Below are 12,349 nucleotides of genomic sequence, written 5' to 3' on the forward strand. Positions count from 1 at the left end.
GTCATAGCAAGATCGACCGATATGTTACGAGTGCCATAAGGATTTCACAAAGGCCGCCGGTCATAGCGGTAGGGAAATCAACGCCGCTAGGCCGAAAAATAGCGAATTACTAGCAAAAATACCGGGGAAATATGGGCAGAAAACCTAAAAAATTTTGATTTTAGAGGGATTTCTGGTTAGCAAAATCCCAATTTTTACAAAAATAATAAACGTACCGTCTAAAATAAGAACGTACCGGGCGGATTTTGAGGCGAAAAAATATAAACGTACCGGTACGTTTATTTGAGAGGTGAGAGTACAGTCATACATAACTTAGCCGGGATAATACCTATAGTCATCCAAAATCCACTGTCATGGGATTCACAAAGGCCGCCGGTCATAGCGGTAGGGAAATCAACGCCGCTAGGCCGAAAAATAGCGAATTACTAGCAAAAATACCGGGGAAATATGGGCAGAAAACCTAAAAAATTTCGATTTTAGAGGGATTTCTGGTTAGCAAAATCCCAATTTTTACAAAAATAATAAACGTACCGTCTAAAATAAGAACGTACCGGGCAGATTTTGAGGCGAAAAAATATAAACGTACCGGTACGTTTATTTGAGAGGTGAGAGTACAGTCATACATAACTTAGCCGGGATAATACCTATAGTCATCCAAAATCCACTATCATGGGTAGTACTAGAATAGCAGGAAAATTCTGACAGATCCTTCAGATGGAAAACAGCAGTTTTCTTCCAGAGTGATATTTCATGTCATAGTCTGACAGGGTTGTTCTTGTTGTGAACTGTGGGGCAGTAGATCTAAAGTGCATGATTGATATCTACACAAATAACTCCTTGATTCATATTGCATGGGTATAGAAAGGATCAATCTGTAGCGTCCCCCTCAATCTCAGGCTTAGGTCAGCTTAAGCCAGGTATGATCCCCTTCACTTTGACCTTGTTGAAAAGCGGCCAAGTGCATCGGTGGATCCAGGATTTTTGGAACGGGGGGTGCAACCTCAGAAGTGGGCACGAATGTGCAGAGTAAGCTGCGCGGGGTGAGAGGACGAGAGGGGGGTTCCCCCCTCTCATTGGGGAGGGACAGGGGGGCCTCCCCGGAAACTTTTTATAATCTAGATGCCCTCATTTTACAGCCATTTCTGAGCAAAATTAACCCCGGCAGGATAACGATTTGTGGTTAACAAATCAATATAGACTTCCTGTCTGTGTCACAGTGTGGGGCGGGTGGAGTGTGGAAGTCGTGTGCGGATTACATTACTGAACTTGTAAGTAACATGGAGAGTCGTTTCTGCCTTCAAAATACTTGATCTAACCTTCCTGAACAAAGTAATCTCCCCCCAAACAACTTTTTTTTGTGGTACGGAAGGGGGATCCAGAGCTACGCAAAAATGAAGATAATTCTATAGGACATTTCTGCCCTTCTGGACGTGAACCATATTGGTAGGTCGAGGGGCAGCAACAGTGGAGTGGGTGCCGTTGAGCATGCTGTGGGGTTCATTTTAGTGATATTAATTTTCCATCCGGGCTTAGTACTAGCTTAGTACAGGCATGAGCGCCCCGTGGGTTCGGGGTGCCCCGCGGCCCCGATTTTTACAATTACCCGCCCACCGACGGGTTTCTGTAAATCCGGGGCCCCGATAGTGCCCCGCGACAGGACCCGCGGGGCCCCATTTGTGGACGAAAGTCGCTGACTTGCTTCGCTGTGACGCGATGAGCCACAAATTCACACAACTGATTGTCATAATGTATGTAACAAAGTTAACGTTACTAAATGTGATAGGGAATTAGACATTAGGGAATAAGACATTTAGACAAAATGCCCTCTAGACATCCAATGTTTTCCTTCCATGTTTTCCCCGGTCAATTTCTCCGGTAACTTCAACTTGATTTGATCAAATTCGTCGATTTAAGCCTAAAAACAGCCCCATCATCGCTCCTCCACCAAATATCAATTTCCGACAAAACCCCGCGGATTCGTGCTACATGTAACATCTTGTGAACCGCGAGACTTGCATGTCATTGGTCAAATTTTTGTGACGCGGCGTGACGTCTCAATACCAGTTTTCGCGGGAAGAAGGTGCGTGTAACTCGGCGTCATGAAACTTGAACAATGTTCACGAAAACATACGGAAAGCCTGGTGACTACCGGGGTATTTTGGATTTTTGTTATTGCTTTTTTGTTGGCTATAACTAGCGGTGAACTGGGGAAAACAAAAGAGAAAACGTCAGCCCGATGCGACCGGCCAGAATTGTTGTGGGGCACTGGTAGTGGGAGGGGGGCGCACAATGCTGTTTTTCCCTCGGCCCACCAACTCACTGGCAACGACGGCGCCTCTGCTTGTCTTGTCACCTGTCGCCGGCGGGAGATAGAAATGGTCTGAATCGACTTCACCTCAAATTCCGCCACTTTTCTGGAGATATTAGCAAAAGTCCAAGCCCTGTCTATATCTTATGATAATAATAATGATAACATTTGGGCTTAGTGCAGGCATTGTACCCAGCGGAAACCCGGCCACCGACCATGAACACAACAACTGACAAACCAATGTGTACAAAACATCATCCAATACCTGCTTAGCACAAAACCTACGACTGGACACCCACAAAACGGAGCTAATGGTCTGTTCCATATGCCCGTCAAGATAGGGGTGTGTCTAAAATATTACGTTAATGATAAAAGCTGTTGCGGTGTAAAAAAGGGCAATGCACAACCAAGGAGGTTAAACCTCCTTGGCACAACCAAGCATCTACCACATGCAAGTTACATACCAAATTATGCAGCAAAGGGATTCTGAGTTGTAGCTGTGAATGTCCGCACAACTCTATTTACAATACTCCTTCAGGAGGTTACCCTCCTTCCCGGAGTAACAATAACTACCAAAGATGTTCCTTTTTCCCGTTGTTAGACAACTAAGTTAGAGAGGTATACACAGTGCTGGGGGAGGTCTGGTTTACACTGGAAACATGTCGGGAATACATAGTCACAATTCTCTGGGAATGTATCGGGAAACGTTAACAGTTGTCCTCCGCATTTTAGGCTGGTCGGAGCTGGTCGATGTACATTTTCCGACATACACACGGTAATTTTTCGATGGTCTCAAAATTCCTGATAAGAAACCCATGTTTTTCCGACAAATTTGTCGGTAATACGTCGTTTCTTTTTCCCACAGACTTCCGATGCCGGTCGTCAAGGCAACAAGTTACAAACACGGTGGAGGGGACTCCCCGGCTTGGATGAAACCATGGCAACGGCGTTGATTGACGGGTAGCCGCGGTAATGGTTACCATGGACACTGCATGATTGACAGCGGAAAGACAAGCACGTGGTCGTCGCGGCATGCAGCTTAATAAAAAGGAAACTTCAGACGATAATCGATCAGCTGTTCTCCAGCACCATATTTGACATTTACGGATGTTAAATTTTATTGTTTAGTTATAGGACTTAGTTTGTACGTAGTTTGTAGTAGAACGTGTGGAACTCGCTGTACTGTTTGTTGTGTCAGTAAATTAAGCTTTTATTACAACCGGCAAAAAATAAAATATTGAAAGGAACGATATTTCCGTAGAAGTCTGTAATCGGCAAGTATGAGAAGCATAGTTAAGATATTACAATCGAGGAAACATCGATAAATTCTTAATAACCAAGGAAACTCATGTCAAAGGACGCGGCAGCATAAACCCGGGATTGAACCTGCAACTCGCGGCGCCGTACGGCAGCCATTTGTTCGCAAACGCAAGCGGCGTATCGCGGTGAGCTAAATATTGCGGCGAGATAACAATACCTTCAAACCACTTCAGCACAAACGGCCCATCACGTGGGGTTCCGCAGCTGCAGTCCGTAATGAATACACTTGCATTGTTCTACGGTCGAACGTTACGTGTTTCTGTCACTCATTTCGTTTCATTAATAAATATTAGTTGGTCGTCGTTCGCTAACAAAGTGATAATATAAAGAATTGACGCGATTTCATTTTAACAGACGACAAGTGCCCATATCATATACGTAAAATAACGAGTGTGATTGTAACCAGCGCTGATAGCTCACCTGGTAGTGTTGTTGTCCATCAATCCGAAGCAGGCAATATGTGTAGGTTCGAGCCCAACGATCCATTTTTATGTTTTATTTTTCTCTGTTACAGTCAACATTACTTTAATTTATTCTTTTTCTTTCATCATCTTATGTTTATATTATCATGTTTAAATTTTTGTTATTCTTTATTTTTTAAAATCAATCTCTGCTCCTTGATGAAGGTCTCTGGGTGTTGTCTTTGCACTTCTACTTGTTGACACGTCGTTTTGTTCTGACGGCGTCTTTGCCAACGCTAACAAAGCACGTGAGCCATCATCAGATATCTTTCCTAGCCTGGTTGGGACACTGGAAAAGAAAACAAAAATTGGTTGTTACTTACAATTGGAAACAATGGCCATGCATTTTTATTGAAACTAGAAAACATCCCAACAGTTTGTGAACAAACGTTCTTTTTTTATTGTTCGTGGAGCCGTCAACTTCTAATGGCCCAAATCGCTGTACTTCGCGCGGGGAGAAGCGTTGATTTTTGCGCTACGTAGTGTTTGGTTGAACTGTGGCAAGGATCAGAAGGAAAACTGGGAGGAATATTTCAATATTCCATAATCATATTCGTTACATGAAAATAAATTGACAATATAATTCCGAATCCTGTAGTCACTAGTCAAGTCGCAGCATGTTTTGAACGTTACAAATAAAGTCGCTTATCCAGTGCGAGATTCAGTAAAAGTAATGGAATGTTTGATAAAACTTCATTCATATGACCATCATTACACCCCGGTTACCATCTAGGAGTACTAATACTTTTCTTCTCAGTAGTCATTCGTTTCTCAGTAGTCCTTCGTTTGCCGTCGGTGACAAGAAATTTATACGGGCAAGACGAAAGTTACGGATGCTGGACAACTGAGTTGCATCGACAAAGTTCGTTATCTCTCTTAATGTTTGCAACTTTCATTTCGTAGTTTGATTGTATTTCCTGATTTATTTCAGCAATTTACATTATCATATTATTTCCGATTTTCAGTATTTCTTCTGTTGTTCACATACAGCGTACTAAATTACCGTGGTCCGGAAAAATGCAGCCGATGGTGGTTAATCCGTCTCGATGCTTGAACTCCTGTGGACCAACTTCAAGTTCCTTCAGATCTACACAACATTAATTCGACCTGTGTTAGAGTACGGCTCACCGGTGTGGGGAGGACTACCTCGTGGGCTGTCTGACGAGGTCGAGAAGGTACAGAAAACCTGCTGCAGGATTATTGGAATCCCCTCCGACAAGCTGCCAACCCTGGAGAAGCGGAGACGCGAGGCATCCGTGCCTGAGTTCGGTAGGGTGGTGGCGGACGAAACACACCCCTGCCGGCACTTCCTTGTGAAATCCGGAGACACTAAGTACGATCTAAGACAAACTTCAGCCTACAAAGTACCGTTGAGCCGTACCAAGAGGCATGAACAGTCCTTCTTCCCCATAACTCTAAAATTGATGCAACAATGAGCCAAAAGGTTACATTGATTGCGATGATCTCTATATCTGTTAATGTTTTAGCTTAGTATTTGCACGATGATCGCCAACAACATTTTATATATCTAATGTGACTATGGTAAGCGTGCTTTTAACAGATTTTACATATCTATTGTGACCATGTCAAGTGTGATAACTGTTATTTTGTTAATAGAATATTATTTGTGAACATTTTATGTGAGTTCATGTTAGCTTTCCGAACTTGTTAGTTCCGGGGAACGTCAGGTGTTAGTGTTAATGACATGAAACAAACAGTTGGAAAAAACCAACACCGAAGCAAACAAACAAACAAACAAACAGATCAATACGAAAGCAAACTGAACGGGAACAAAACGAATAAATTAATGAACAATTGTCTTTTTATTAAAATGAATCGATGTGTCCGGAAAGTCCGTCCCCATCCTCAAGCACAGCCGGTATAACTGGCCCGCCGGTTGTCACGAATCTGAAAAGACGAATATGGAATGCATGAGATTTAGCTATAAACAGCATAATGTAGTGGTCAACTATCCACGAATAACAATAGCGGCGGAGTTTTGAAAAAAAGGACCCCAAACAAACAAACAAACAAACAAACAAACAAAATCATCTACCAACACGGTAATAATTCAATGACCTGGTTTGCCTTTATAACGAAAATATATCAATGAAAATATACGGTAATTAGAAAACTATGGAAAAAAATGTTTAACTCGTCCGACGAGATATTGCTACAATATCGTAATAATCGGGACCTGACACCCATCATGACCGCGAGTGACCCTTTGCGTGAAAACCGATACATGCCCGACATTCGTCGGTAATATATAGGAAGGTTATCGGGAAAGCAAGGGGCGAACTCCATTGACGGCGGAACATCTAAAGCTGTCAGGGTCACCTCTGGAGTTCAGCAGGGTACAGTGTTAGGCCCTCTGCTCTTTCTACTATACATTAACGACCTCCCCAGCTCCGTAGATTCACATGTTCGATTATTTGACGACGATTGCTTGATTTATTGAACCATCAGCACGCCTTCTGACGCACAAGGTTTACAGTCTGATCTTGATGCACTAACAGATTGGCAAAATCGTTGGCTTATGTCGTTCAATCCCTCTAAATGCCACATCCTCCATATCACCCGTAAAAAGCACCCCATTCTAACCCAGTACCCCCTCTGTGGAGAAGCCCTCACCGGTGTCAAGTCCCACCCCTATCTTGGAGTACAACTGTCCGACGATCTGCGGTGGGACAGCCATATCAACTACGCCACTAGCAAAGCCGGTAGGGTACTAGGGGTCATTCGCCGCAACTTGACCCATTGTCCATCAAGAGTCAAGGCCACTTGTTACAAAGCGCTGGTGCGGCCCCACTTGGAATATAGTGCCATCGTCTGGGACCCGTATACCACCAAAGGGATACAGGCGGTGGAGGCCGTCCAGCGCAGGGCCGCCCGAGTGACTCTGAATGACCACCGGCGGACTAGCAGCGTGACACAAATGCTCAATGACCTGCAGTGGCCCCTTCTCTCTGAAAGGAGGAGGAACGCCCGCCTCACCTTTCTCTATAAACTAGTCAATAACTACATTAATATAAACACAGACAATCTTCTGAAACCAGCTCAGGGGCGCACCCGGGGTAGCCACACTCTAAAATTCCAAACAATCAACGCTAAAACAGACTCATTTAAATATTCTTTTTTCCCTCGCACCATACCAGAGTGGAACGCCCTGCCTGGCGCGGTTGTTACGACTCCCACCGTTGAGTCTTTCCGCGCCAGGCTGGAGGCCTGCCCGCCTTAGCCCGGGACCTCCTCCCCCCCTACTTTGCCCCTTGTGGGGTTATCTGGGGGCCCAATAAGTTGAAGTTGAAGATTTAGCCTGATTTTTGGATCTGTATCGGGTTCAACATCGGTAAAAGCTGCAGGGAAAAACCGACACAAATCTGGTATTATTCCGTTACCAACACGACATATATCCGACCTCCCCGAGCACAGTGATAAAGGTAACTCTGTCAAAATAATCTAAAACATTTTGGCCAACAAAAATTCAAAGTAAGCACTTACGATCTCCTGCATCTTTGAAGACGCTGAAGATGCTTTCACACCTCGTCGCATCCTCCTTGGTACACACCTAGTCCTTCTACTACCCTGAAAAATTACCCTTATTTTGTTATATTACGCTGACTCACTGTACGATCTCAAACGTTCGATATCATGGTCTGCCATTTAGCTCTGGATTGGCTCATTAGATAGAAATGGGGGTGGATGTGTTTACGATCAAAATGAAATAATAAACATTTTTAAGGCTCTGTAATGATATTTTGCATAATCTGACGAATTGCATGATGCAGTTATACGCTAAAAACTTTTTAAAGGAAGAGAAATGTTGCAGTTTGTTCGTCGGAGTGTGAGTTTTTAATCTTTATTTCACCCCAGTAATGAATGGCTTCAGCCGAGCTACAATCAGCTGTAAATAAAGCACTACATTCACTGAATGGCATACGGTAGAGTTTGACGCGTGATCCTTACATACTTCCACCGTAGTTTCAGTTCAATTACGAGCATTTGAAAAACAATAGCCATCATTTTTTTTTTTTTAAAGAGGACGGCTAGTTCCCTCCGTTTCTCCTTCCTCATGGGCTAACGTTATATCTAAATCGTAATGGAAGACTGAAAATCGGATGCCTTTTATTTATTGTGCAAAGATGGCGCGCTCCATGACCAATGTGAGGGAGGGTGCTGTCATGCTACCACCCTCTCCAAATTGGTTTTTCGGCGGTGTAGCAGATGCCACTAAGGGCGGATTGTTTGCTTTTTGTGCTAAGAATTCTGTCTACCTTCTAGATATGACAAGAACAATCCCATGTGTTACAGGTAAGAGTATAACTCTGTTCACAGTTCATGACGCTATAGCACAGTGCTCGGGGAGGTCGGATATATGTCGTGTTGGTAACGGAATAATACCAGATTTCTGTTGGGTTTTCACTGCAGCTTTTACCGATGTTGGACCCGACACAGATGCAGAAATTAGGCCAAATCAATGGAGTTCGCCCGATGCTTTCCCGATAGTCTTCGTATAGGCCACTCTGCAACAACGTAGACACATTGCCCGCCTCACTCTTATGTACAAGGCAGTCCACAATCTGATGGCAATTTGCCATACCCACCGCACACATACTCACTTCAACACCAACAGCACCAGAGGTCACTCACAGCGATTCATTACACTTCCATGCAAAACAGAAATACATCGCAGCAGCTACTTCCCCAGAACGGTAATCGACTGGAACAACCTACCCCAACACCTCATCAATTCAACATCGGTAGCCAGTTTCAAATCTGGGTTGGCCAAGTCACAACATTTAGTCATAGAGAGAGTCAGGACAACACCCACTGTAGCCACATGTATATAGCACCATTTGTTTAATACCCACTTATTTATATATTTATTGTTGCGCCAATTTTGTTTATTTTTTTCGGATTTTCACCACCACCGCTGCAGCTGCGCCAGATCTCACGCCCGGGTGAATGATGTAAATCACCGTGTGGCTAATACGAGACGGAGGTTCGCCAGGCCTCCACCCGGGTGATTTGTAGTGAATCACCAACTCCAGATAGAAGGATTTGGACTATCGAACACCGGGGCATGCCCCTACTCTTTTTCGAAAGGTGTGGTGGGTTCTTTTACGTGCGCGGGGTGTGGCTCTCCCCAAACACGGGACCTCCATTTAACGTCCTATCCGAGGGACGTCCCTAACCCTAGAAGAGCTAGGTACTCATTTACACCTGAGTGAAGTGAGGATAGTCGTGTTAAGTGCCTTTCCCAAGGGCACAACGTCGGGGCGCAAGTTCGGACATGTCTCTGGGCGCACCTGGGATTAGATCCCGGGACCCTTTGTTTGACAGCCGCGTGTTCTACAGTTGCGCCACACGACGCCACTAATTTATCATCCAGATAAAACTTTCCCACTGCAAGTTCTGACGGCTTTTGGAAAAACAACACGTTGATCACGCCCTCAACGCAGAACAGAGGGTGCCGCCGTCCATCATTATCCTAGCAACCGCCAGTCCATAGCAACCGTTTGCCAGCCTGGCGCTGTCCCTGGCTGTTTTGAAAAGTGCGTGTGATGTTTACATACATTTACCGTATTTAGATGGTCGGGCGAGGCCTGAATCACGTGCGTGATCTGAAGCTTACATACAGTTCTATGGACAGGTAATAGTGTACAGGTGTTTTGTGAGGTCACGTGAACTGTTCCCAACCAGGTGTCGCCTCTTAAGGACGCGAAACCTGGTCAGGAGCGCCCGAGTGTCTGACTTAGAATAGTATTGAGAAAACACGCCAGCCTCGCAACCCGGAAGTTCACACTCAGGCCGTACATTATTTTCTTCGTTCCTTTCACAAACTAACTTGACAACTAACCATTACATGATGTTTTGCATATCGTACATCTAAATTTCATGGAACTTTTCAACACTATATTACTGTACATATTTTTTTTAAACATTTCTGGCAGAAATTAACGTCATATCAGATCTCCTTCATGTAGCTCACTTATTTCAATTCAATGACTTACGGAATAGCAAGTGCTCTGCGAAAAGTGAAATTTTGTACAATTCGATATAATGTAACACAAAATTTCTAAAATAATTGCGACCTTCACGGAGTGGGGAATGCGAGCACTGAGTAGCAGCTCAAGTCGGACAACATGTTACAAAACGTAAAGAATCCGGGTATGACAGCATATGCGTTTAGAACATCTTAAAAGCGGGGCGTTGTTTCTCCGCCCACCGCGCGGGCGGAAGATTGCTGGACGTCTCACGAAACTTGATGCGTATCTCGTGGCCTGTTAGCTATATGATAAAAGACTTTTAAAAGGCATATACTGGTCGGGACATTTCAACTGTTGCGTTGGCCCAGAGAAGGGATCCGTACTTTATTCGGGTTTTTGCATTTTACGTTTCAGGACCGCAGATTTGCCCATAACTTTGCCCGAACCAGGGATGCATACTTTAATTGGGGTGCGTACTTTAATCAAGAAATCCAACATGGCTCGTACGACATCAAATGAATAGCCTGTATAGATAAATGTGTTAAAAATTGATTGTTTTCCATGGCTTCCCTATGTGTTCCAATGGAAAGTCCATTTACTGGTCCCTCCCCATGCCACCACTAACATTTGTCTCTGCTATGGTCTGTAGGCTGCCTACCCTGTGCCTGTGCTCGGGTAACAGGATGTGTCTTCAGTCTGAATCCAGGCCAAGAGAGACTGTGTGTAACCAGTGGAGACAATGGTGTGGTACAGGTGTGGGACACTGACTCACTCACCTGTCTCCATACCCAGGGACAACACAGGGTACGTAGTGCAGATGTAGAACAGGTGTGGTACAGGTGTGGGACACTGACTCACTCACCTGTCTCCATACCCAGGGACAACACATGCAGGATACATAGTACAGATGTAGTACAGGTGTGGGACATTGACTCACTCACCTGACTCCATACCCAGGGATAATACAGGGTACTTATTATTAGTACAGATGTAGAACAGGTGTGGGACATTGACTCACTCACCTGACTCCATACCCAGGGACAATACAGGGTACTTAGTACCGATGTAGAACAGGTGTGGGACACAGACTCACTTGCCTGTCCAATGGTTCTATGTTTTTCCCTGCATGTTAAGAAATTTGTAGTCATCCAGTGCTACAAGCATGTTTCAGGATGCTTTTATTGGGATGGGATACAGAATCCTGTTGACACGTTGAATGAAGTATGACGTTCCAGACTGTAATGTGGTGATATCTCCACTAACTGTTGGTCCCAGAGTCTAGTTGCAGCCGTGCTGTGGTCCTCAGCAGATGAGAACACCATTGTGTCAGCTGACCAGAAAGGCTTCATTGTGAAGTGGAACTACCAAACAGGAGATGTCCAAACCTTCTGTCCTGATCCCAAAGGACACATTGTCAGTTTGGCATGTTCCTCACATCAACCATACCATCTGGCAGCAGGGTATGTATTGGAACAACAAGTACAAATTCTATGTATAATCATGTACATGTAGTTGTATCTACTAGTATGGGTTCTGATATTTAAAAGCCTTATCATATATAACGTGGGGTCCCATAACTTCAAACAAGTTTTACTTTGTCTTGTTATGCAGAAGAGAACATTTGGTTTTTATCCACTGTGCTGAACAAAAACACTGAAAACCCAGGTTCATGCATAGTGCTGTCGTCTGAAGTACATTGCGTAGTCACTGTGGCAACTTTTACACAAGATATATTCAACAATCCTCATGCAAACTTACTTGTTTTACACATGAGGCATAAAGCTACTTGAAACACACAAAAAATGTGCGTCTTTGTTAGTTTATGCCGCGATGAAACTTGTCTGAAATAAAGAAAAAACAGCGGCTTTGAACGCCCTCCCCCTTTTAGGTCACAGCCATTCTGTAACCACGATTTGAATGTGATATTACAATGCAGGAATATCATGGTCCCCCTGTCAAAATCATGTGAAGCTCAAGAATGGAAAATCTTAATAATCTAGCTTGATACATGTTGGATAAACTTGCATTTGCTTGTACATGGTTCCTCAAGCAAACGCATTGATGTAGCAAATATGTAACCTAACCCTGCATGTTGATTAAAATTGACAGGCTACTTGATGTAGGCGGCACGGGTCGGAAGTCTCTGAATGCACAAACAGGCACTCCAGTAAATGTAAAGGGTGATTTCTCACTGCTTGCTCAAAAAGAAAAAATAAGTAGCGAGCTCTAAGAAGCAATTGACAATGTTGTTCAAAGAATTTCATGCA

General features: G+C 44.1%; 2 protein-coding genes and 1 long non-coding RNA gene across 4 annotated transcripts in view; 2 read left to right on the plus strand and 1 right to left on the minus strand.

Moving 5' to 3' along the window:
* LOC136439593 (nuclear protein localization protein 4 homolog) overlaps nt 1–7,778 on the minus strand; it is a 65,952-nt gene extending 58,174 nt beyond the window's left edge. For both annotated transcript variants that reach the window (XM_066435031.1, XM_066435030.1), the window contains exon 1: nt 7,594–7,778. In XM_066435031.1, the coding sequence (XP_066291128.1) occupies nt 7,594–7,644 (51 nt within the window). In that variant the 5' untranslated portion in view covers nt 7,645–7,778. The remainder of the gene's footprint in view (nt 1–7,593) is intronic.
* LOC136439608 (uncharacterized) lies at nt 3,064–5,925 on the plus strand. The gene is made up of 2 exons (XR_010756547.1): nt 3,064–4,951; nt 5,080–5,925. It is a non-coding gene; the product is annotated as an uncharacterized lncRNA (long non-coding RNA).
* Nucleotides 7,779–8,213: 435 nt separating the features above from the next.
* Nucleotides 8,214–12,349, plus strand: part of LOC136440468 (gem-associated protein 5-like) — a 77,060-nt gene continuing 72,924 nt past the window's right edge. Inside the window, exons 1-3 of the mRNA XM_066436516.1 lie at nt 8,214–8,403; nt 10,732–10,886; nt 11,358–11,542. Coding sequence (XP_066292613.1) covers nt 8,235–8,403; nt 10,732–10,886; nt 11,358–11,542 — 509 coding nt within the window. The 5' untranslated portion in view covers nt 8,214–8,234. The remainder of the gene's footprint in view (nt 8,404–10,731; nt 10,887–11,357; nt 11,543–12,349) is intronic.

This window comes from Branchiostoma lanceolatum, chromosome 8, assembly GCF_035083965.1.
Source record: "Branchiostoma lanceolatum isolate klBraLanc5 chromosome 8, klBraLanc5.hap2, whole genome shotgun sequence".
Lineage (NCBI taxonomy): Eukaryota > Metazoa > Chordata > Leptocardii > Amphioxiformes > Branchiostomatidae > Branchiostoma > Branchiostoma lanceolatum.